The sequence below is a fragment of the Dama dama genome, chromosome 33, assembly GCF_033118175.1.
Source record: "Dama dama isolate Ldn47 chromosome 33, ASM3311817v1, whole genome shotgun sequence".
NCBI classification, from domain to species: domain Eukaryota; kingdom Metazoa; phylum Chordata; class Mammalia; order Artiodactyla; family Cervidae; genus Dama; species Dama dama.
The window spans coordinates 38,625,602-38,652,465 of record NC_083713.1 but is presented as its reverse complement, the minus strand read 5'-3'; the positions used below and the strand labels follow the sequence as shown (position 1 = coordinate 38,652,465).

The following is a 26,864-nucleotide window of genomic DNA, read 5'->3' as shown; positions in this document are numbered from 1 at the left end:
GAAGATGCTCAGTCGTGTCCGACTCCTAGTGACCCCATGGACTGCAGCCTACCAGGCTTCTCCCTCCATGGGATTTTCCAGGCAAGAGTACTGGAGTGGGTTGCCATTGCCTTCTCCGATGTAGTTCTCACTAGAACTCTAATCTTTTGGAAAGGAGAATACATTTTTTATTAATTCAATAAACATATTCATGTGCTGGGAGACGAATGTAGCTTAAGTAAAGTATAATGTCAGAGCTGGGTCACATCAAGAAATTTTGAGTGGAGACTGTCCGTTTTGGTCAGAGTTCTTCCTATAAAGAATGCTTATATTTAGTTGTTATTTTCTTAGATAGCAATTGAAGGAATTATTTATTGCTGACTATAAAGATATATAACAAAAGGTTAACACCATCATTTTTAGTAGAATTAGAAATGATTTCCATTTTTTATGTCTGTATTTTCACATGGTCTTATTACCTTTGCAATTTAAAATTATATACTCATTTTTTGTGTGTACCTATAGGAAATCTAAACATTCATGGTTGAGTTTTCTTCTTTGCAAAACTACAATGAATTCCTCATGGTTCAAGTCTTCAAAAACAAAATAAAACACCAAATTAAATGTGAAATATTGTTTATAAAAATCCCTCAAAATATTTGATGGAGAAAATTTTCTTTGTCCTGTTAAATATTTTTAAATATATATATATATTACAATTCATTACAAATATGGAAAATATGGAAAATTTTTATTGCTGTGTCTTAGACAATAGCGTAAGGGAAACTTCTTTCAAAAATGTAAACTATTCAGGTTTCCTCCATGGTGAAATTTTTAGTGACCTTCCATCTAATGAAGGTAGAGAAAACAAACTACTTGAAAAAGCACTAGAGATTAGATTAAAACAAGGTTTTAAAAGTGCGGCGTGCAGACCCACAGAGGTCCCTGAGACCATTTAAGAGTTTTTCAGGTCAAATGATCTTCATAATAATAAGAGATAATATTTGTCTTTTTCACTGTTGACATTTTCACTGATGATGCAAAGTAAGAGTTAGTAAAACTGCTGGTGCCTTAGCATAGGTCAAGGCAATGGCTCCAAACTGCCTAGTGTTCCTTATATTTTTTGCCATCAAACATGCATGATAACAAAAAAAAAAGTGCTACTTTCACTTGATTGCCCTTGATGAAGCTGTGTGTGTTAGTCACTCAGTTGTGTCCAACTCTTTGCAACCCCATGGACTGTAGACCACCAGGCTCCTCTGTCCATGGGATTTTCCAGGCTAGAATATTGGAGTGGGTTGGGTTCTGGAGTGGGACACAGGTTCAATTTTATTAAGTTTATGCTCTCGGATACATGTTTTTTGCAAATTATTTCTGTGTAACCACATAGGAAACATGCATACAGTGTTACTGCTGTATACTGAAGTACATGTTTACAGTGGAAAAGCACTTTCATGGTTGGTTGAACTGTTGTTTATGGAACAACCATTTTACCTGAAAAAATGCTTGACAGCCCAAACCATCATTTCAACTTAAGTTTTTGGCAGACATCTTCATTAAAATGAAGAAAATAAGTCTGTTACTTTCAGGAAAACAACTATCAGTATTTGTTGCCAATGATGAAATTTGACATAACTAGAAAATTAGAATTTCACAAAACTTTCATCTGCTACCCATTAACAGCTTCTAAGTACTTCAAGACTTATCTGATGGGATTAATGATAATATTAACAAATATAATTTTTTAGATATTCTATCATGAAATTTTAAGATCTATGTAACTCATTGAAACTTCGTTTTCCAAATGACCAAAGCATTAAATTACAAAACCACATGCACACACACACCAATGAAAGAGCCATTCAGGCTCTTCCCTGGTGGTCCAGTGGTTAAAGAATCTGCCTGCCAAGGCAGGGGACACAGGTTCAAGCCCTGCTCCAGGAAGATCCCATGTGCCACAGTGCAACTAAACCTGTACACCATAGCTACTTGAGTCTGCACCCCAGATAGAGCCTGTGCTCTACAATAAAGGAAGCCACAGCAACAAGAAGCCCACCCACCTCAGCCAGAGAGTAACCCCTGCTCTCTGCAACTAGAGAAAGCCTGCATGCAGCAGCAAAGACCCAACAGAGCCAAAAAAAATAATAATAAAAAAAATTTTTAAGCCATTCAAAGTTCAAAGCAAATCAATGGTTTTTAATGTAACAAAATAGGAAGTTCATTGACATGTTTTTCAGATTCTACACTGAAATGTAATTTATCTCTTGTCCAGTTTGAATGTAATATCAAAGAAGAAAGGTCTACAGTCATTGGAGAAATCTATTAACTGCTTTCCCCCTTTTCAATTATATATCCACATGAAGTTTGACTTCGTTCATGGAATTCAACCAAAATAAAATATTACCAGAGATTAAATGAAGAAGCAGATGTGAAAATTCAGTTGGCTTCTTTTAAATTAGATATTTTAAGAGATTTGTAAAAATTAAAATAGTGCCATTTTTCTTGTTAACTGTTGTTCTATTTTGGAAAATGTAGTTATTTTTTCTAAAGGTATACTATTATAGTAACATGCAGTGTGTTTTTCATTGTAATTATCAAATAAATTAATTACTAATTATTTTTATGTTTTCTTAGTTTTACACTCTAGGACACTGAATATTGATATTTTGAGGATCTTAATTTTTAGGAGTGTAAGAAAGTTCTGAGATCTAAAAGTTTTAGGACCATTAGATTAAAATAACTAGAGAAAATTAGCATTAATGAGAGGAAGGAAATTAAAACTGGGTTTGAACGTCTATTATGTTCCAGCCTACTCAGTTCTCATGATAGCCAAAGAAGTGAATATTATTATCCCCATTTATAAATGAAGAGACTGGCATTCCAAGGTTGATTTAAGCCCAGGTCTGAAAAACTCCATGTTTTTTCCTTTTACTTCTCTTAGCCTTTGTACTAAAGAACATTTTATTTCTTAATTATAGGGTTTGGATTGATCAAAGGATTGACTTTTGTGTTGTTGTTTGAATTTTTGGTGTGTGTGTGGGGAGTAGAATCTCAACAGAGAAACTTGGAGAATTAAGGACATGATTAAAAAAGAAAAAATATAATATTGCAGCAAAAAATTTTCATTATTTATAACTTTAGCTAATGGTAAATTTTGCCAATAAGAATAAGAGAAACACCTCTTGAAAACAGGAAAACGTTGACCTGTCAAGTGCTCAAATATGTGGTCCTTATTAAGGTTCCTAGTTACTGTAATTTGTGCAGGGCTCTGGCCTCCCTTCCAGCAGTCATGTGTGGATGTGGGAGTTGGATCATGAAGAAGGCCAAGTGCTGAAGAATTGACGTTTTTGAACTGTGGTGTTGGAGCAGACTGTTGAGAGTCCCTTGTACTGCAAGATCAAACCAGTCAATACTAAAGGAAAGCAACCCTGAATATTCATTGGAAGGACTGATACTGAAGCTGAAACTCCAATACTTTGGCCACCTGATGCAAAGAACTGACTCACTGGAGAAAACCATGATGCTGGGAAAGATTGAGGGCAGGAGGAGAAGGGGACGACAGAGGATGAGATGGTTGGATTGCATCACCAACTCAATGGACATGAGTTTGAGCAAGCTCCGGGAGATGGTCAAGGACAGGGAAGCCTGGCGTGCTGCAGTTCACGGGGTTGCAAAGAGCCATACATGACTGGGCGGCTGAACAACAACTAGGCCTCCCTTTATCCCACTCTATTGGTATTGATAGTAGCTACCACCTAGTGAGAGCTTCACGGTCAAGCTCAGTATCAAATGTTTCCTTTCATTATCTTACTCCTTACAACCCCCTCAGTGTGATCGGTATTGCTATTCCAAACTAAAGTTTGGAGAAGTGAAGGGGTTCCCCTAAGGTGACATTATGAGTGAGTAGATGAGTAGGTACATGGTTACATGAGTATATTTAATGGATCAGCGGTTTAGAACAGAATGTCCAGAATTAGACACACATACAGTTAATTGCTTTCTAAGAAAAGCATCAAGATATTTCAATGGGGAAAGGAGAAACTTGCTTAAAAAATAGTGCTGAAACAATTGGATAGTTGCATGTGAACAAAAGATAAACCTAGACTTCTCCTCATTCCAAATGGAAACACTAATTTGAGATCAAAGACCTGAATGCAAGTGCTTCAACCACAAAGCTTCTAGAAGAAAACATAGAAGGAATATTTGAGACATTAGGGTAAACAAAGATGTCTTAGGACAAAAAAATACACTAATCATAAAATTAAAAACTGGGCTTCATCAAAATAAAAAATAATCATACAATTTAGCAATTCTAATTCTAGATATCTATCCAAGAGAAATAAAAACATACATCCACACAGAGACTTATATGCAAGTGATCATAGCAATATTTCTTCATGATGGCCAGAAATTGGGAAACAACCCAAATGTTCATCAATGGACAGATAAAGTATAATAAATTTGTACAAGGGACTATTACTTAGGACAAAAGGGAAGAAACTGCTGATAAACATGAAATCAGGGATGAATCTCAAAAACATGATGTTGAGCAAAAGAAGCTAGATACAAAAGGTATATAGCATATTTTCCATTCATGTGAAATCCAAGAGTAGGCAAAATGAATCTAACTTATAGAAATCAGAAAATGGTTGCCTCTGAGAAAGCAGAACTGACTATAAAGGGGCATAAGGAAACTTTCTGAGGTGATGGAATTGGTCTATGTCATGTTTTAAGTGGTGATCACATCGGTATATTCAACTGTCAAAACTCATGAAATTGAACATTTCTGGTGTGTGTATTTTAGTTCATGTTAATTATACCTTGAGATATGGGGGACTGGGGACAAATATTATCTCTGATATTTGCAATCAAGCACAATTCCTAGGAGTTGCAATCAGTGATGAATTCTTTTCAAGGTCAAAACACTTTTGGCCATCAGATTCTAGTTTGGAACCACATCGAAATGTCTTAAAATGATACTGCAAAAACTGTTTTATAGAGATTAATTTGTTGGTGTAAACTAGTGTTAAAAGTCAATATATGTTTGGAAAGCCATTTCATCTATACTAGATTCAGAGTAGTAAAAGGTTTGGTTTTGGACCAACCCAGATCTTGGTATAGATCACTGATTAGTCATGCTGCCACAGGTAAATTACTAACTTCTCACAGACTTTGTTACTTCCTCTCAATATAGAGATGATGGAACCTGCTTTGACCTGAAGTTATTATGAAGACTGAATGAGGTCATGTACATAAAACCTTCAGCATAGGATCTGGCACAGAGCAAATGGAAGTTCTTTTTCAAAAGAAGGATATAAAATACTTTTATTTTGACCATGTCATTGACATGTAGAGGTAAGCTATCACAAAGCAACTTACCTTTGACCATCACCCATATAATACACGGTTTTAGTAACTGATTAGAGCATATTATAATGGAGCCATTGCCTCATTTCCTACTGAATTTGATAGCAGTGAAGGCTACAAAGGCATTCTCTAAGCAATAAAAGAAAGTCACATTTCCCAAAGTACATTAAAAATTACTCCAAATGCTGTTATTTTGGCAGCAGTCATTGTAGTGGAGACAGATACTCTGAGGAAATGTGACTTACTGTCAGTAGCCTCAGAGAGTGGTGGTCACTGAGGATAGAAAGCCTCTGAGGGGCTAAAGATGGGCTCAGGCCAGTGGAACCTACAATAAAAGATTCCATCCCTGTGTCTGCAGAATACAAATCCAAATTTGTCACAGCCTGCCTTCCAAAGGGAGGCAAATATGGCAAATACTGTGAAGACCCAAGCTAGAACTGGATACAGTAAATCCTGTACATACAAACCTTCAAGTTGTGAACTTTCAAAGATGCAAACATGCCCCTGTATGCCCAATTTTTACTGTACTACTGTACTTTTCAAGGTACTTCACTGTAAGATTAAAAATGTTTATTTTTTGTGTTTGTTAGTTTTTAGGTGTTATTTGTGTGAGAAGTTTTATATACGTATTACAGTACAGTAGTAGATAGCTGATTGTGTTAGTTGGGTACCTAGACTAACTTTGTTGGACTTAGAAAGTGAACTTACGAATGCGCTCTTAAAACAGAACTCATTTGTCTGTAGGGGACTTATGTATTACAATGATGTCTGCTTGAGAATGGAAACGTGTATATGTATGGTTGAGTCCCTTTGCTGTCCATCCACCTGAAAGTATCACAGCATTGTTAACTGGCTTTACTCCAGTACAAAATAAATGAACTTTTAAGTAAACATAATAGTTTACTTAAAAAAAAAAAAAAAAAAAAAAAGGATGACATCCCTTTAGTTCTGAACAACCTGGGCAATTGAGAGCTGCTGACATCCAATCAGATGGGAGGGAACTGCCAGGGGACCAGCAAACTCCTGCCAAGCTCAGCTCAGAGCAAGACTTTCTCTATAGGAAATCAGTGTTTGAAGATTCCAGAAAATCATTTACTTACCTGCAAGGGTTGGCCATTTCTTCTGGTGTTGTTTTCACAAAAGGGGAGACAGGTTTCTCCACAAAAGAACCAAAGCCCAGTCTAAAGTTGCTGGTTAATTTAGACATTTCCTTGGAGAGCAGGGAGCCCAGCTCTTTGATGGTGTTGAGGTCGTCGTCCATGGAGGCTGAGAGGTCCATGAGATAATACAAATCCACAGGGTAATCCTCGGTCTGGCGAACTTGAACTTGCAGGGTCTGTTCAAGGCCTGTAACACCCTCGCAAGAAAAGATGATCCATAAAAACCCATGGAGACTTAGTTGTGACTAGAACTGTCACTAGCTATTTCATTTCAATAAGAACTTACCAGAGATACTTGCAATTCATACACTATGTGGCCAAGTTTATAAAGGAACCAACCCATGGATATCTTTCACCCATGAATTTAGAGCAACTGAAGGAGGTGAAAGTTGGGATATTTTATATCTCCTTGGGAGAACTAGCATCCATTTAGATGAAAGATAAGCTGATTTTTTTTGTATGTGGGTTTTAAAAAGAAGAAAATAAAGAGGTGCTTAAAGCTACATTACAACCCTTGAAGAAATGTGAGGTAAGCCTTAACAACATTTGAGTAATTCAAACGGTTACTATTAGATAAGGCTATTTTTGGTAACACATTTGGAGTACAAAGTGACCAATGTGAATAAAGAAAAGTGTTAGCCTCGAAATTCTTTATTTCCTTAAGAATGGGAAATCTGAGTCATAATAAACAATGACATGTAATATGGTACAAGGCGTATTAATGGAATAGCTGTATTATTATATGTGACGTTCCTGGAGGAGGGCATGGTGACCCACTCCAGTATTCTTGCTTGGAGAATCCCCATGAACAGAGGAGGCCGGCGGGCTACAGTCCATGGGGCCACAAGGAGTTGGACACGACTGAGCGACTAGGCACAACGCAGCGTATATATGACATTAGATTTATTTATGAGCAGGTGATTGTGCAAATCATAACATACCTGGTCTCAGTTTAAGAGCCAAGCTTTGAGGTGAAATCTGAACGATGTTGGAGCTATTTTTCTGTCTGCCTATGCTGAGAGGCTTATTTTTAAGTATTTCAACTTGGGAGACAGGGTTTTCGATGAAGGTTGGTTGACATCCTTTAGCTAAAAGATTTGCTGGAGTATCACACCTTTCTCCAACTCCAGATAGGTGGGTAAAATTCTAAAAGAGAAAAAACAATAAAGAGAGAAAGACAACAATAAAGAAGAAAAAGAAGACATCTTTTATAAGATTATTTTTTGCATACTTTGCTAGTTAGGTATCCTGCCTTGATATATTACACCCCCATATGCCTGACATTGATTGTAGGTCTAAAGTTATAGCAAAATAACCAGAGAATTCTGCCAGTAAAATTTTGAGTAAAAGTGGAGTTTCCCTTTAATTGTATTCAAGTGAATTCACTTGACTTATTTTTTCCTTTTTTCCCTTTTTTTTCATTTTTCTTTTTAATGCTCACTTTTTTAAAGCTTCTCCTGTGCTGTGACCAGATCTTTGGAATAGCTGGGTCACAGAGCTGACATCATCATGTGAATTATCATGGAGGATAACCTGCAGGTGTATGCGATCCTGGGACTGTTCAAATTCTCAGAGTGTCTATTGCTAAATCCAGCGACTAAGAGTCTTTTCCGTGGCTTCCGAAAGGTCAAAGATTGTGGTATCTCCCTATCTACTGCCTGTCCTGGTTCAATTTGTGGATGTATTACCCTTATATTACAGTATTACTTCACCAAAGTTGACCTCTTGGGGACGTTATTCTAGTTTAAGATCTTTTAGAAATTCCTCCAACATTGGCATGTGGGGAAGGAAAATGAAAGAGAAATGGTGTAAGAGATTGCTTTTCTGCTTTGAACTCAGGAGTTTCCCAGTTCCCCTCTGATCCATCTGAGTTTCCAGAAGCAGTGAGATGAGTGAGTGTTCCCAGGCAGAGATGCAGCCATCCAACCCTGGAACACTCAGAACAGAAAGATGTAGTCAAGAGATAAACACCTATCTTACCCATCAGCCAAGACTGCTCTTGAGTGGGTGAGGCTCTAGGCAAGGTTGAACTTCAGGCCTGTTGTCTCTCAGGCTTGGAGAGACACAAATCAAGTCCATACTGTTTTCCTTCATTCACTGGAATTCTAAGCCACTCCTGCTGTTTCACCAACTAAGAAAGCTACATTTCTCCCAAAGTTGACTTTTGAGAATATAATTTGTTATCTTTCAGCCAGGCCTGTGTATACTTGAGGCCCTAGTGAGGGGTAACAAATTCTGTAATTTCCCATGATTTATCCAAAGCACAAGGTGGCTTAACAAGCCCTCAGAATCCTTCTTAACACTGTGTCACTGATACAACCTATAATCACTATGTTTGCCACAAGATCAGAGGTGGCATTAACCCTGGAACCTTTTTTCTATCTGCTCTAAAGCAGAAGCCTAATTTACTTTTTGCTCCAACTGTCTCTATTGATAATAATACTTCTACTATTAGTTATATCAGTGAGTGATCTCTCAGAATAATCTGGCCTTTTGATTAGATTTGACTACAGAGTATTAGCCACAAGAAAGGCTATCAGGTGTAACTTAAGAGGCTCTCTTCAATGGGTGCAAAAACAAAATTTTTTTTTATATGAAAATTCTAGAGGTGGGCACTTTGTTAGACTGATCTGTTGTTTTATGTCTCTGACATTAAACTAACATTGGCTTCTTCAGGGAGTCAATGTCAAAAAATGTGGCTTTTCCCTCTATGTATATTCCCAAACCTGCTTTGATATATGAGCCCAAAGTCACTGCGCTTCTGCTTGACCCTCTTGGTAGAGGTCAGGGAGTGAATTGCGTTTGTGCCCTGCTCTGCACGTCCTCCCTCCATGGACACAGGTAACAAATGTGGAGTTTTAACAGCCACAGCCTGGTTTTGAATTGGGCAACCAGGTTCTTTACGTTGAACATTCTACTCAGTTCTTGCTGAATTTGGCAAGAATCTGATGGTTTGATTTGTGTTGAGATTCTCTTTATGAGATTTAGTAAAGAACTGTTTTCAATCCAGAAGGAGCTAATATAGATCTTTCTTACTAGGAATCATTTACAGATTCCTCTGTAGTGTCACCGGAAGCCGTGATTCAGGATGGCTTGTTATACATTCCCCACTCCCTCCTGCCACTTTCACATAGCTTTCAGTTTGATCAGATGGGATGTCTACTTCAGGTTTTGTTATCATTGTGCTACAGAGTCACACAGCGGATGTAATTTTTAAAAGAATTGGATAATATTTGAACAGTAAAGTTTACCCCGAGCCTTCTCTTGGATCCTGTCAGTGATTCAGAAAGGATGCTTGTCCCCAGATGAAACAGAACTATGATACTGAAATTAAACGTATGTTGAACTTGAGAAAAGATTGCCTCCATGAGCTCTGGTTGCCCAGAGCCTCAACATTTTACTTGTGAGCAGGAAGAAATGGCCTTAAAATAAGAGGAGGCATCAGGTCAAATAAAGAATCTTGAGTTCATATATTTCAGGGTAATTTGACATTCACTCCCTTCTCAAATTGCTTTTGAACGTAATCATACGAAGCACACTTGGCATCACTAATGTTTACGTTTTCCCTTCCAGATTTGTGTCACTCCTATAACACCATGGAAAGCGGGACACTGGGAGCGGTCACAGATGGAATTGCCGTAAACGTAAGTGCCCTTTTTACAAACACTCTGAGGGCATTTGCTTTACCTCCTGAGAACACCAGGCGCACTGAGGTCCAATGAGTAAGCAGTCCTCACAGGTCTCCGCACCCCCCACAGCACAGCCACCTGTGTTCAAACCCAGCAAGACACAAGGGATTCAGCACACTCTCAGCCACTCCACTCGTGAGACCGACAGCTCTTAAAGCACTTGAACAAAACAGTATCAAAGTTCATTTTTCAGGCTTCGAAGATCAGTCCTCAAAATGTTAGCAATCCACAGTGAAGTTTGTATTTTACATTTATGGCATTGAAAATATGCATGTCTTAGCAGCCAAAATAATCAGTCTCTTTTTTTTTCTTAAAATGTGAAAGTATCTCAGTGTTCACAAATATAGGATCATCATACTTATCACCCTCATTCAGCATCATCCCCCTTTAATTTTTCACAATTATTCACAGCCACTAAAGAATCCTTCTCTTTCAAATGTACTATAGCTTTATTTTAAAAGATAGATCCCTTTTCTGTCTCAAGGTTATCACTCTCAAGTGGAAGGCCTTGTTGTACAATAAGATAGCTAGAAAAGTTACCAAAATGGTTGTCACAAGGGTATTAAGAAATCCTCTTGTGCGTAGTGCTGTTTAATTCTCTCATTAAGGTGCCCACGCAACCTTTGTATTTATTTACCTAAAGCCCGGAGCATTCGCTGTGGGAACAGTCCTGCGTCTGCCTGTAATTTGTTAAAGTGTTCGTTCAATGGCAAAGAGCAATTGAACAGCTCAAGTAAAAAATGACTTCAGATCTAGTTTCTGAGCCACATGACAGGTTTGTCAAGCGTACCACAAAAGCAATATATCGGAGAACTAAAGTCTTACCTTGTACGTGATCATTCCTTCCTAGAAATAGAAAGAACAGGCAAAGCAGTTCAATCCCCATCCGTTTCAGTTCTCGCTGTGCAGACAGATTAAAAAATGAATTGCCTTCAACATTACAAGACCAAAGCTGAACACTGTTAAAAGTCTTTCTTTCTTGAAGTGTAAAATTGTAAATACTACTTACGCTGCTTTGAAAAGAAACTTGAGATGTAAATTAAAAAGTTTTCATTAAGACTGAAATGAAAACAGAAGCTACCTGGACAGGTAAAGAAGAAAAGCTGTGTTTAAGAGCAACTCCAACATGATTTACTTCCTTGTTCTCCTTATAAGGAAGGCAGGTGTACAATCACCAAGAAGGTGGGGAAATTCATTCAGCAGAAATTTTTCTGTAGGTTCTATCAGTCTCTCTGCATCCTAGAGAAAGTTTATATCTTTAGTAAAATAATGACCGATGAAATGTCAAAAGAATAATTGAAATATGATCTGAAGTTGTTTCTAAAATAGTTATAATTTAATGTAAACAGTAAAGGTGATAAACAAAAATACAAATATGTCAGTTATGTACCAGGAGGGTTTAAAAAATGAGCTAAAGGAAAATACCTGAGATTTTTATGTTCCATTGTTAAGTCCTTTCAGAGAATTGAGATGAACTCTGAAAAATAAAAATCACTATTTTACAATTTATGATAGAAGGCAGGCTAGGGAAAGCAAAGTACTGTGTTCCATTGTTTTTTAAATTGTATGAAAGATATTTTTCCCCATAAGTATCAAATTCTTCTTTAAATCCATTATTAGAAAAAATAATATATTAAAATTAAATTAGAACAAAATTAGTCTCAAACAACAATGGAAACAGAAAACAGTGGTTCCTAAGATTTTGAACCCCTCCCTTCCAGATGGTGACCAAGTTCTCTTTCTTGTGTACCATCCCTGCTTCCAACTTACTACTTGGCACACAGAAGATGTTTATTTGTTGAACAAAAGAGAGATTTAAAATATATATATATTCTACAACTAATTTCATGAGTCTGATTATGAATGTTTTCGCATGTATTCAAGATAGTGTTTGGGGTGTGTAGATACTGCAAACAAATATTTATTTTGTGACTCTCCAAACTGCTTAATCTTAGACAGGCTTCTTTGTGGCCGGAGTTATGTCCTGGGAGACTATCTTTTAAAAGTGTATTTCTAGGCAAGTGTGTGAAACCTGTGCGAAGAGGGGAAAGCTAATTATGGACTGCTCAGGTTCTTCTCAGAAGGCTTTGTTCAACTTTGAACTCTGTCACACACAGGAATCTGGAAAGAAGATGGCAAGAAGCCTGCAGAAAGCCAGGTTCCTCCGTCCTCCACTGTCTCCCAGAGTTCGCTCAAATTCATGTCCATTGAGTGGGTGATACTATCTAACCATCTCATCCTCTGTTGCCCCCTTCTTCTTTTGCACATCAGGGTCTTTTCCAGTGAGTTGGCTCTTGGCATCAGTTGGCCAAAGTGTTGGAGCTTCAGCTTCAGGATCAGTCCTTCCAATGAATATTCAGGGTTGCTTTCCTTTAGGATTGACTGGTTTGATCTTGCAGTATAAGGGACTCTCAAGAGTCTTCTCCAGCACCACAATTTGAAAGCATCAAATCTTCGGCCCTCAGCTTGCTCTGTGGTCCAACTCTCACATTTGTACGTGACTACTGGAAAAACTATAGCTTTGATGATAAAGTGATGATAAAGCTTTGTTGGCAAAGTGATGTCTCTGCTTTTTAATACACTCTATCTCTGGATAATACTTGTATCCTATATTAGTCATCATTCATTGATTTATTTATCCATTTAGTCAATAAATATTTATTGAGCATCTACTTTGTGCTAAGCATTGTTCTAGAAGCAGAAGATAATATCAGTGAACAAAGCCAAGCTCTTGACCTGTGAGGTGTATATTCCAGCCTGGGGAACAGAGTGGGGAGACAGACTCTTAAAATCAGGCTGTCCTAAAGGGCTATGAAAAATGATAAATCGGGGTAGGAGGAAAGAGGGGTAGGAAGGGTGTGTTATTTCACTATCCTCTGTGCAGACTTCCACCCTGCCCCTAAAGTCCTGATTGCACAGCTTTGTTTAATATCTGTCCTCAGTCACAGCCTCTCTGATCTTCAGTCCTCCCCCACCGCCAAGCCTCTGCACATGCCATTTGCGCTTCTGGGAGGCATGGGCCTCCTCCTCATTCCTCTCATTTGGCTGATTCAGCTCACTATCCACGTCTCCCACAGACATCAGTGCCCATAGGGAGGCATTTTGAGTCTCGCCAGGCCTCCCTTCCTGGGATCTTCCCCAGGATGGCCCTTTCCAATCTTCTTGTAATTGCTGAAATCCTTGCATCTCTCCCCCAATAGACTGTGAAGCTCTTTAAGGCATTGATCTATTCAACAAGTATTTATTGAATTCTCTACTGTGTATCAGGCAGTGACTGTGTCTCAGTGATCTTTATATTCCCAGCAAGTAGCATAAAGCCAGATACTTTGACGTAGTCAATATTTATCAATAAATGGATAAATTTTACCTTGTTGTTATCTAGTATTTTACCGGTGACAAAGCTGGTACTTCACAAATAGTGAATAAATAAATGAATAAATGGTTTTAGAAGACACAGCACGCTGTTAGAAGTGGGGAAAGACGTTCCCTGCTTGGGCTGTGAAAGGGCTTAAAATGCAGGGTGGAGAAAAGGGGCAGAATTTAAGAGAAAATATAAAGAACAATGCTACAAGAAAACCTCCATCCACTCTGGATGATTCATCACAGGGAAAATATTCTTGCTTCCTGAAGATCTGGTGCCTGGAGGCCTCACCTGGAAAGTACCTGGCCATGGCTGTGGGGCTGGAAGGAGTTCTAGCTGCTCCCTAAACTTGCTTCCCTGGTGGCTCAGTGATAAAGAATCGCCTGCCCGTGCAGGAGACAGGGGTTTGACCCCTGGGTCGGAAAGATCCCCTGCAGAAGGAAATGGCAACTCACTCCAGTACTCTTGCCTGGAAAAGTCCATGGACAGAGGAGCCTGGAGGGCTACAGTCCATGGGGTCACAAAGAGTCGGACACAACGTAGCAACTGAACAACAACAAAAACTGGTCAGCACTGAATAAAGTCTCCCAAATGAAAACTGTGTCGCCGCAGACAGGGCAACCAGATGAATTATCTCTGTTTCTGTATATACATAGAACTTAAACTGGCAAATACAGACTAAAAATATCAGGGCTTCCGTAATGGAAGCTGAAACTGGCAGAGAGAAAGGACATCAGGTTGTAGGAAAAGTGATGCTTAAGGAGTGTTGGGAGGAATCGGCAGCTCTGAGGAGACAGATGAGTGAGGCAGAAGAGAACTCTAATGAGTCAACAAGAGGACATGTTGCAAATGTCACTGGTAAAAACAGCTGAGGAGGGTGCCTGAGCCGTGTGAATGGAAAACACCAGAGTTAGACCCCCACACTCACTTTGTCAAGGGGAAGGAACTTGGCCCAGGCCATGATCCCTAATGCCCTTTCGGATTAGATCTTTCTCAGGCACAGCTCTCCCTGAGTTTCCCCAGGATCTTATCTCTTTTAGCACAATGTGTATCCCTTCAGTAAATTCCCATTGCTTAGAGGTGGTTGAGGGTGTCTCCATATTCCTTAAGATCCAGAGATCCTAAGTCACACCATCTAGATTTTTAGACCTGCTGCTTGGCCCATCAGATAGAAGCCTACCATCCCAAGGGCTCAGGCTCCCAGCCTAGGACTCTGGGGGCCTGACCCTCTTCAAGAGGTCTGAGCCCAGGTGTGGGTAGAGTCGCAGAGCATCACACAGCCCGAGGAAGCAATGATCCCTGCACCCCACTCCTTCATTGGCCTTTGCTTCTGAGACTCTTCAGTGGAATCCTGACCTCAGGAAGTCACGTGAGCTCATCTGACTCACTCTGTTTGGCTTGGATCTTGCCTGGACCCAGCCCCTCATTCACATCAGACAATAACAATCTGGGGCCGGCTAGGCCAGCCCCAGGGCACCTCAAAACACTCCTGGGAGAATAAACACTGAGTAAACCTGGCTGGGAGCCAAACTGAGCTCTAAGGACCTAGTAAGGACTGCTAACTCTTGGGATGGGATGGCCTCTCTCTGTTACCAGCTTTATTTCAAGTACAAGAAATAGATCTCCCTCCAGTAGGCTTCCTATGAAAGTGTTTCATAGTGAACAGCTGAAAGGAGACAGTGGAAGTGGAGACTTTGCTCTTGGGTCTAGCGTGGGTGTACCTGTGTGTGTGACGCACTGCCTGGTGGGCTGTTGGCAGAAGGTTGTGGCTGACCTGCAAATGTGTATAACCTGGGAAGCACAGAATCTGGAAGCGCTGGTTGCTCAGTCATTCAGTCATGTCCCACTCTCTGTGACCCCACGGACTGTAGCCCGCCAGCCTCCTCTGTCCATGGATTCTCTAGGCAAGCATACTGGAGTAGGTTGCCATGCTCTCCTCCAGGGGATCTTTCCGACCAGGGATCGAACCTGCATCTCTTGCACTGGTTGGCGGCTTCTCTACCACTGAGCCACCAGGGAAGCCTGAATTTGGAAGAGGAAACCTTCATTTCAAATTTCAAGACCTTCAGAAAAATTATTTTAAAGGAGGATGTGTAACAGTTCCCTGTCACCTTTGTGTACAATGCTCAAAACATGCTAAGTGCTAGAGAAAATTTTGTGGCCTAGGTCTTACCTTCTAGTCCAGAGTTTCCTTTTTTAATTTGGTAAAATATAAAATTTACCATTATACCTGTTTTCAAGTGTGGCATTCATTGGCATCAAGTATATTTATACTGCCATGCAACCTTTACGACTATCCATCTCCAGAAAATTTTCACCATTCCAAACCAAAGCTCTGTACCCATTAAGCAATAATTCATATTTTCCCCTCCCTTTAGCCCCTAGAAGCTACCATTCTTCTATGAATTTGAGTGGTCTAGGTACCTTGTATAAGTGGAATCATACAATAAAGCCTTTTGTGTCTGGCTTATTTCACTTAGCAAAATGTTTTCCAGGTTCATCTACTTTATAGTGTATATCCAAATTCCATTCCTTTGTAAGTTTAAACAATATTCCATTGTGTGGGTAGACCACATTTTATGTATCCATTCATTTGTCCCTGGACATTTGGGGTGTTTCCACCTTTTGGCTATCATGGATAACGCTATTATGAATATTGGTGTACAAGTATCTGAGTCTGGTCCTACTCTGTGTCCTTGGGGATAGCATTTATCTCTCAGGATTTTAGTTTCCAGACTGTGAGATAGTGACAATACCCACTTTTCAAGATTATGGTAAATATTTAATTATATTATTCTGGATGAATCTAGATTTTGTGGGGCCTAAAGATTATATAATATAGGGGGCACTTTTTAAGAAAAGGAATGTAAATGAGAAATAAATTGGAAATGAATGTACATTAACTTAAAAATGAGAAAGAGAGAAAAACACAATAAATTACTAAAGCCTTAAAGATTCCAAGCCCTTTCTTCTTGAAACTACATTAGACAATCAACTGGAAATGTTTACCTAGAAATGCTTCCTGATGGTCATCTGGTTTCCCATTTCCCTGGAGTCACCTGCAGCTCTCAGCCCTTCCACCTTAGTGAGCCAGGGGCTGGGCCAGAAGCTTCATCTGCCTATGGTAAATCCCCATCTGACTTCTTTCAGGATATTTGTTTATTGTAGACAGCTTTATTGGGCACTTCCTATGTGTCACGTACTGTTCAATATTTTATTAGTATTGTCCTATTTCATTCTCACAGTTCCCCTTTGAAGTAGGAACTATTTTATCTCCATTTACCAGATGAGGAAACTGAGGCAGGAGTAGCTACATAACTTGCCAACTGTTTCAACTCACTCAGGCAGCAAGCCCCAAAGACAGATTTCTTCCAGCCTGAACTCTGCATCTCCGTGCAAACTGCCTCCTAGTAGGTATGAGATATTCAGAGAATCCTAAAGCAGCTGTCAACAAGAAATGAGATTCTCCAGGGGACCTTTCAAAAAGTCTGTCTCTCCGTCTCTAGACCCTTTGTTCCAGCTCTAGCTCTCTTTTCAGGTGTCTCCTTTCTGGTTTGTTTCTTGTTCATCCTGTGGATCAGTCACCACCAGAACTGAGACAGAAAGGTGGTCCTGGATTATACAACCTTTTCTTTATTCCTCCCTAGACTTAAATCTCATACAATCACTTAAAAACAAAGGAAACAGAACACATTGCCCTTCAGGGGAAGGTGACAGCTGAGCCTGACACCCTGTCCAGGAGAGGGCTGGTCACTGGCATTTCCTGTGGGCTGGAGATGACTCAGGATTAATTAACTCCTGGGGCTCCGTCACAGCCACCCTACCCTGAACCTTACCCAGGAGCTCAGAAGTCAGTCCCCTACTGGTAAAAGGAAGACAGTTCTCACTTGGCAAGTCTGATGCCAGTCTTGTATGTTAGACCTGCTTGAGAAAACCACTTTCTCTGGGTTAGGGAAATTATTTGAAGGCATAAAAGAACTGAGCTCCTTCTGTTTCCTACTTGTAGAATAAATCCAAAGATGGGATTTTCCATGAGATATCAGTGAATATGAATTTAATCTAATTTGACTCTCAGAATGACTCTCTAATTTTTTTGATGTGGACCATTTTTTTAAAGTTTTTACATTTGAATTTGTTATAATTTTGTTTCTGTTCTATTTTTTTTTTTTTTTGCCATGAGACATGTGGGATCTTAGCTCGCTGACCAGAGATGGAACCCACACCCCCTGCATTGAAAGGCAAAGCCTTGGCCACTGGAACACCATGGAAGTCCCTCAGAATAACTCTCTCTTCATGCCCTATTTCCCATCTGTGAAGCAGATGGTATGCAGGGCAAGAAGTCCATGTCAACAGGCAGAAACACTGACCTCAGAGTAATTCACTCATTCATGTCTTGCAAAACTGCTGAGCATTCTTTTTTTTCTTTTTAAAAGATAACTCAAGCAGTCTAACCCAAGGTTAGGATTTGTTGGTTTCAAACAATTTTTTCTCTTTCCCTGATGAGCTCCATCTCTTACTTCTGAGGCTGCAATGGGCTGGGCATTACTAGTAAAAATAAACTCTGATTCATTCACTGGCTCATTCAGGAAGTATCTACTGAGATCCTATGTGCCAGGTACTGCTTTAGAAACACTGTGTTGATTAAAACTAACAAAGTTTCTGCCTCATGGAGCTTGTGTTCCTGTGGGGGAGACAGGCAATAAACACTCAAACAAATAAAGATGTGAGATGGTGATAAATGCTGAAACTGAAGAAAGAATGGTAAGAGGTCAGAGAGTGAGCAGGGTGGGGTGGCCAAGGAAACCTCTGATAAGGTGACGTTAGTACAACCCCCTCCCCCGCCGGCAGGAGTGTCTGGGGACAGGCAAGTCAAGATGACTGATGACACTGGATTGGAGCATAGGGCAAGGGGTGGGGGGGGGGGGGGGGAGCCCAAGGAGTTACTGGGGGACGGGCCAGAGAGGCAGCAGGACTATGGAGAGCTGTCAGGAGAGCCCCGAGAGCCACAGTCAGAACTCTGGGTTTATATTTTGAGTGTGAAGGGAGTTTTTATGGAGTTCTAGTGGATTATGATGTAGCTTATGTTTTAAAAGGATCACTCTGAGCAGACTACAAAGGTAGCAAAGAGGAAGCAGGGAGACCTATCAGAGGCCATATCTGCTTTGGAGGACAAAGATGAAAGTTTGGATAAGGAAGATTCTGCGAGGTGGCTGAATTCTGGATATACTTGTAGAAGAAGACAGGGGTTACAAATGGATTGCTTGTAGCAAAGGAGAGAGATCAAGGGCTCCAGGACGACTCCAAGAGTAATGGAGACACCTACGTGATAACTCCACCATCACCACCAACAGGTTTCTCCAGAACGTATTATCTAGCACGCACCCATGGTGAGAGTCACAGTGAGCTCTAGGTGACTCTCGTAACCTGGGAAGTCAAAACTGTGCAAAAGGTGTTCTGTGGCTGAATAGGAAAGGCCAGAACTATGCAGGCAATGCTCTGTGGTGAGACCGTCTACGTGCTTATGCGGTCAGCATTCCTTCGGCCCAGTGAAAGTACGATGAGCTGGCATCTTCTGTTCTGGAATTCACTATGACTTGGTTTGGGGGAGCAAACAAAAACCTGCAATATCCCCATGGTTCTGCAGTCCTCTCTAGCAACAGGGGTAAACTATTGGGGTCAGCTTCAGTAGCAAAAGAGTCTGCCACAACAAATTTTTAAAAAGCATATTCTTTATTAGGCCACTATAGGAAGACAGGTGAGATGAACATATTTTACTTTAAAAAAAATCTTTCAAAGTAAGATTTCAGACTCCTTTTCATCTTAAAGATGCAATTTATGCAGCTACAACATCAAAGAAGGTGGTTATTCTTTAAAAAAGCTGGGGAAAATGGTGACCGATGATTATGTTGATAAATATCCTTAAGGAGGTCTATGGAGGATTTATTTCAACTGCCACTTTAGGAATCTCCCTGGTGGTTGCTGATGCCCACTCATTGAATCAGGTCAGTATGTTTACACATGCTGCCAGCACCCCTTGGATCATAGAAAAAGCAGGGAAATTCCAGAAAAACATCTACATCTGTTTCATTGACTACCCTAAGCCTTTGACTGTATGGATCACAACAAACTGTGGAAAATCCTTAAAGAGATGGGAATACCAGACCACCTTACCTATCTCCTGAAAAAACATGTATGCAGGTCAAGAAGCTACAGTTAGAATTGGACATGGAACAATGGATTGGTTCAAAATTAGGAAAGGAGTGTGTCAAGGCTGTTTATTGTCACCCTGCTTATTTAACTTCTATGCAGAGTACATCATGCAAAATGCTGGACTGGATGAAGCACAAGCTGGGATCCAGATTCCCAGGAGAAATATCAACAGCCTCAGATATGCAGACAATACCACCCTAATGGCAGAAAGCAAAGAGGAACTAAAGAGCCTCTTGATGAAGGTGAAAGAGGAGAGTGAAAAAGCTGGCTTAAAGCTCAACATTAAAAAAAACAAAAACAAAACAAAACAAAACAAAAAAAAACCAGCAAATGGCATCATTCAAATGGCATCCAGTCCCATCACTTCATGGCAAATATGTGGGGAAAAAGTGGAAAACAGTGGCAGAGTTTATTTTCTTGGGCTCTAAAATCACTGAAGATGGTGACTGTAGCCATGAAATTAAAAGACACTTGCACCTTGGAAGGAAACCTATGACAAACCTAAATAATATAGTAAAAAGCAGAGACTTTACTTTGCTGACAAAGGTCCACATAGTCAAAGCTATGGTTTTTCCAGTAGTCATGTATGGATGTGAGAGTTGGACCATAAAGAAAGCTGAGCACCGAAGAACTGATGCTTTTGAATTGTGGTGGAGAGGACTCTTGAGGGTCCATTGGACTGCAAGGAGATCAAACCAGTCCATCCTCAAGGAAATAAACCCTGAATACTTATTGGAAGGACTGATGCTGAAGTTGAAGCTCCAATATTTTGACCACCTGATGCCAAGAGCCTACTCATTGGAAAAGACCCTGATGCTGGGAAAGACTGAGGGCAGGAGAAGAAGAGGGTGAGAGAGCATGAGAGGGTTGAATGGAATTACTGACTTGATGGACATGAATTTGAGCAAACTCCAAGAGATAGTAAAGGGCAGGGAAGTCTGGCATGCTGCAGTCCATGGAGTCACAAAGAGTCGGACAGGACTTAGTAACTGAACAACAACAGCAACATTTACGCAAAGCCAAATAGGGAAAAGGACTGAGTGTGATGCAAACAACCTAATAATTAAAAAGACTAAACAATAAGTCATTCTAAAAAGCTGTTCAAAATTAACTGGGTGATATCTCGAGGATTAGAAAAGGAGAAAGAAGAAAATCCTTTAAAAGCAAATTTTGCTGGTATCTAATTAAAAGTATGTTGGATTTTTAAACAACAGAAGTGGTGAATCTATATATTATTGGGCCTAATTACTTTCAGACAAAAAGTGGCTTCAGTGAGCTGTCAGGGTGAGAGGCTTGTTTGAGGGGGTGTGATAGCCACCTGTTTGTCCTGCAACTTGTCTCCGCATCACTCTGGGTGAAGCTGTGCTTGCAGAAGTCCCTTCCCAAATCCAGGTAGCTGATGGCAGAGTGATAGGATGTCAAGCCATGCCTGGTACAGTGAGACACTCAAGCAGAATTTCAACATTTGTTAATAATTTTCTTCATATCAAGTTCAAAATTTTGAAGTTCCAGCCCAAACATATAAAGTGAAAAAAAATTTGATAGAAGAAAATTGCTGTTAGTTGTGAATATTTGGGGAGGTTTTAAGGGGCAAATATTCCTTACACATATATGAAACTATAATATCCTGGACATCCATAACTGTGCTGTGCTTAGTCACCCAGTCATGTCTGACTCTTTGCGACCCCTGTGACTGTGGCCCACCAGGCTCCTCTGTCCATGGAGATTCTCCAGGCAAGAATACTGGCGTGGGTCGCCATGCCCTCCTCCAGGTGATCTTCCCAACCCAGGGATTGAACCCAGATCTCCACTGCAGACAGATTCTTTACCGTCTGAGCCACCAGGGAAGTCTGGACATCAATAGAGTTGTGCCCAATAGCATGGAAAATGCAGTTGTTAGCCCTGATCTCAGTCCAGACCTTGGCGGATTATTGGCCAGTTGTTGCATGGTGTAATCTATTGGAATGGTTTGGAGACTAAACTTTAGGCCATCAAGGGTTAGGAAGACAGGATCGAAATGTTAACTGACAGAATGTTTTGTTTTTATGTATGTCTCCAAAAGTAGAACACTGAATAAAGTATGGACAATGTATGTGTGTGTGCTCATTCATGTCTGACTCTTTGAGACCCACAGACTGTAGCCTGCCAGGCTGCTCTGCCCATGGAATTTTCCAGGCAAGAATACTGGAGTGGGTTGCCATTTCCTCCTCCAGCAGGTCTTTCCAGTCCAGGGATTGAATCCACATCTCTAGTATCTCCTGCACTAGCAGATGGATTCTTTACCACTAGCACCACCTGGGAAGCCTTAAAGTATGGACTTTAGATAATAATCATGTATCAGTATTATTTCACAAACTGTATTCTGAAGAAAGCTGTTAATCTTTGCCCTGAAAATAAAATGTTCCTAGAGTTCAGTTAATATAGACTATTAGATCTCCCCTATTAGAAATTGCCAATACACACTACACTATTAAACACCCTAAGAAGCCCCAAAGTGAAGAAAATTGCTTACCTTTGTTTAACAATTAAACAAAAAGTGTTTGCTTAGAAAAAGCCTTTTTTCCCCCCTCCATGTACTTATTAACATTTCCACCTAATATAGTTTCAGAGGTGCTTGAAGAGAGTACATATGTAATGAAAGTTTTATGATATTTTACCTCTCCTGCTGTCAAGGAGACCCAGAAGCAAATTTAAAGATTGTTGCCAGATTTCTGAAGAAAACTCTGATGTGAATTCATTTTTTTTTTTCTGCTGCACTTTGAATGCATTATCCAATTCAAAGACTTTTCAAGATGGATTTTCTTGAAGATAATTCTCTTTGCTGAGGGAAGCCTAGAGGGCAGGTCCATTTAGATGATAGTTCAGATAAAGTACTTGGAATAATAATGACTCATTCCTACACTGAGACCTAGGCCCTGACCTTGGTTACTTAAAATGGCCAAACGTTACAGTCAAGCTAGGCTAGTTTTCCTTGTGAAACGGATTCCAAGCACTGCTATATGTTGCTCTCTTCTGATGAGTCTTGAAATCATGTCCTTCAGATTGAGACATGAACCCACAGTCTTTTAACTGAGATCATGCACCTGGTTTCAGGACTTCATGATGCTCAGATTCTTGATATCTAATTGCAGGAAGAATTAAATGAGAGCCAAAGTAATAGAAAAGAAGTGGATTTATTTAGAGGGAAACACACTCCACAGACAGAGTGTGAACCATCTCAGAAGGTGAAAGAGTGGCCTTGGACTATGGCATGGTTAATTTTAATGGGCTGGGTAATTTCATGGACTAATGTGGGGGAGGATTATTCAAACTATTTGGGGGAAGGGGTGGGGATTTCCCAGAATTGGGCCCCTACCCACATTTTGCTCTTTGATGGTCAGTCCTGGAGTTGTCATGAAGCCTGTGGGTGTGCCATTTAGCTCACTGATGTGTTCCGATGAGCATATACTGAGAGGTTTAAGATCTAGTGGAAGTCAGCTCATCCACCAGCTCAGATCCACATGGTGCTAATCAGTTTATGCCGTGCCCTTGGGTTAGGCCATTCTTTCAAAGGTTTTCCCCTGCCCCTTCCTCCTGTTTCATCCTTACCTGGGCACAGGACTCCCACTGCTGCTTGAATCTGCCCTGTGCCTGTTTCTTTTTGGTCCAACAGCCCATCTTCAAGCTCTCTGTCTTTCAATCAACCCAACTCGCTTGTAGAAGAGTACTTTCTTTAAGACAACAGCATTCTCTTTTTGGTAGGAAGCATCTCTTTAGGTAAACCTATGGTTTTTCCAGTATTCACGTAGAGATGTGAGAGTTGGACCAAAAGGAAGGCTGGGTGCCAAAAATTGATGCTTTTGAATTGTGGTGCTGAAGGCTTTTGAGAATCCCTTGGACAGCAAGGAGATCAAATCAGTCAATCCTAAAGGAAATCAACTCCGAAACTCATTGGAAGGACTGATGCTGAAGCTGAAGTTCCAAAACTTTGGCCAACTGAGGCCAAGAGCTGATTCGTTGGAAGGGACCCCGATGCTGGGAAAGACTGAGGGCAAGAAGAGAAGGAATTGAAGAGGATGAGATGGTTGGATGCCATCGTTGACTCAGCGGACATGAGTTTGAGCAAGCTCTGGGTGACAGTGAAGGACAGGGAAGCCTGGAGTGCTGCAGTCCATGGAGTCGCAAAGAGTTGGACACAACTTAGCAACTGAACAACAAATCTCTTTACTTGATAAAATGCAATAGTTTGTTATAAATGTGTTTCTGTTTCTGCTTTCTCAAGCCCTTAAGACAGGCTCAAAGAGGGGACAATCAGTTGCATCTGGATCTCTGCTTCTGACAGCAACACCCTCCTGAAAATCCTCGCTTCTTACAATGGTTAGCTTTATGTCGTTATTTAGCAGTAAAAGCGTTATTCTTTCACTGAGATGGGAACCTAAGTGAATATGTAAGAAACACTTAATTTGTCTACCTTGTGGGTTGTCAAAAATAGTGGCCACTGTAACTCATTTTGCTTAATTTTCCAAAAAAAAAAAAAAAAGAAGGTGAAATACAGTGTAGGTGTTTTTAAAAAATTGAATCTAGTAGCAGAGTTTGGAAAACTTTACACTAAAAATAATAGCATCATCTTACTTAAAAAAAATTATTTAGCTTATTTCATGGAAAACTTCAAACACTATTGATAATTCCTTGATCTTGATACTAGCTGTAAAATAATAATTGTTAACAGTGACTCTTACAATGTGCCAGGCACTGTTTCCAATTTTTATCACACTGTGAGATGAGATACTAAAATTTTCCCTGTTTAAAAATATTTAATCTAATTTAATATTTTAGAACAGATTTAGATTAGTACAGAGAGTTCCCATATGTCTCGCACTTAGCCTTGACTAATTTTCTCTATTAGTAACATCTTACACTAGTATAGCACATTTCTTACAGTTAATAAACCAGTATTGATACATTATTATTATCCAAAGTCTAGACTTTATCCAAATTTCCTTAGTTTTTACTTAACGTCCTTTTTTGATTCAAAAATTCCATCCAGGCATAAACAACAGGGACCTACTGTGTTTATCATATGGTACCAGGAACTATATTCAATATCTTGTAATAATCTATAATGGAAAAGATTCTGAAAAAAAAAAAAATCCCATCCAGGAAACCACAATACATCTGTGGTCACGTCTCCTCAGGCTCCTCTTGAGTTCTCTCCATCACACAAAAGGAAAAAATGTGGCCCAGAGAGAGGCTGAAAAACCTGCCCACAGTCTCATTGTTACTAAGTGGAAAAATGGGCCTCAAATCCCGGCAGTCTGATTCCAGGCATGTGGTTAACCTTTGTCTATTTTTACCTTAGTAGTAGTATTTCAACCTGAATTTCTTAAGTTACTTGTCAGTTCAGGCAGCAGAGAGATGAGCAAACCTGACCCAAATGACCCTTGTAGTCAGGTGGACATTTTCCATAATAGAACCACAGCGCCCCTGATTTTTGGTGGCTTGAGTAGATAGACCTCAGAAGAAGCCAGTAGATAGACCTCAGAGCATCCAACTGAAATGGATGCTCTCACAGTTCAAAAGGCCAGAAGTCCAAAGTCAAGGTGTTGGCAGGGTTAGTTTACCCGAGAGGCTCTGAGGTTCTCTAGGAGGAGAGCTTTTCCATGCCCCTCACCTCGCTGCTGGCAGTTGCTGGCATCCCTCGGCATTCCTTGACCTATAGACTCACCGCTCCCATGCCTTGTCTCCACGTGGCCTTCTCTGTGAGTTCTCCTTCTCTGTCTGTGTCTTTTCTCCTTTGTTGAAGACACTTGTCATTAGATTTAGATCCCACCCAAATAAACCAAGACAATCTCATCTCAAGATCCTTCACTTAATTATATCTGCAAACACCCTTTTCTGAATAAGATCACATTCACAGATTCTGGGTGGACATGTCTTTTGATGGAACCACCATTCAACCCATTATAGAAGTTGGTAATACACACCAGGTTGTTGTGAGGATGAAATGAGACAAAATTACATTAAGTATACTTGATGCTGGCTTAGATGTGTTTTAAAAAATGACGCCATTTTTATTATTACTCTTTTATACAATATGAGGCCCCCCAATAACAGAAGTGTTAAATTGGGTAATAAATTCATTCATCAATGTCTAGTTTATATGACTATTATTATCCTTATTAATTGCTTCATATTATGGGCTTCTTAATGGGATTCCCTGGTGGCTCAGTGGTTAAGAATCCACCTCTTGATGCAGAAGACTCAGGTTCAATCCCTGGGTAAGGAAGACCCTCTGGAGAAGGAAATGGCAACCCACTCCAGTATTCTTGGGTAGAGAATTCCATGGACAGAGGAGCCTGGTGGGCTACAGTCTATGAGATCGAAAAAGGGTTGGACACGACTGAATGACTTAACAGCAAGAACAATGGTCTTCTTAGTTGGTAGTGTGCAGTCCTGCCAGGAACATCACAGGGTTGAATTCAGCCTTTCTTATTCCTTTCCTAGGTGTTAAGGGCTGAAGGGAATCCTCAGTCAACACTTTCAGCTATGACACTTGTCAGAAACACAAAAGGACTTCAACCGTATAAATGATCTCCTGTTAAAGAGAGTTATGAGCCAGGCACCAGATGAATGAACTTCCTGTCTGTTGCCCAGGCTGATAGACATGCAGCAGAAAAAGCAGCTGGGCAGCCTCAGCTGTTTCTCTGATCTTTGGTTGCCCTCTGTGGTCACTGGATGCAGCAACCCCACTTTCTGATCTGGATCTTTATCTCTTTGGGGACAGAGTTAGGACTCAGTGCTGAGCTTTCAACCCCCACCCTCCTCCACCCCCATCTCAGTGCATTGCCCCCTCCCCTGCCATCCCCGCCAGCACTGTCTCCTGCGGTCCCCTGCCATCCCCGCCAGCACTGTCTCCTGCGGTCACTTCCTGGCAGCCACAGGATTCCATGAGCTGGCTTCACTGAATTCCTTCTGCATTTGTCAGACAGACATAGAGTCTCAGAATGTTAGGGCAGCAGGAAGGGCCTTTAGAGAGCCAAGTCTAACCCACTGCATTGTCTCTCCAACACTTTCTTCAGTCAATCAATGCATTTGCACTGATTATCTACCCTGAGTAAG

At 40.3% G+C, this 26,864-nt stretch overlaps 1 protein-coding gene and 1 long non-coding RNA gene across 5 annotated transcripts in view; one reads left to right on the top strand and one right to left on the bottom strand.

The window, feature by feature from the left end:
• ITGB6 (integrin subunit beta 6) overlaps positions 1–11,350 on the bottom strand; it is an 82,728-nt gene extending 71,378 nt beyond the window's left edge. For 2 of the 4 annotated variants that reach the window (XM_061135011.1, XM_061135013.1), the window contains exons 1-5: positions 11,205–11,350; positions 11,021–11,096; positions 10,194–10,273; positions 7,448–7,652; positions 6,447–6,693 (exon numbers count right to left, since the gene is read on the bottom strand). In XM_061135011.1, the coding sequence (XP_060990994.1) occupies positions 6,447–6,693; positions 7,448–7,652; positions 10,194–10,273; positions 11,021–11,081 (593 nt within the window). In that variant the 5' untranslated portion in view covers positions 11,082–11,096; positions 11,205–11,350. Of the gene's footprint in view, positions 1–6,446; positions 6,704–7,447; positions 7,653–10,193; positions 10,274–11,020; positions 11,097–11,204 lie in introns of those variants that run through there. The other 2 variants (XM_061135015.1, XM_061135014.1) reach the window with 2 other exon arrangements.
• On the top strand, positions 7,750–12,691 carry LOC133050769 (uncharacterized). Its single transcript, XR_009691693.1, has 3 exons — positions 7,750–9,986; positions 10,080–10,150; positions 12,313–12,691. It is a non-coding gene; the product is annotated as an uncharacterized LOC133050769 (long non-coding RNA).
• The last annotated feature ends 14,173 nt before the right edge of the window (positions 12,692–26,864 follow it).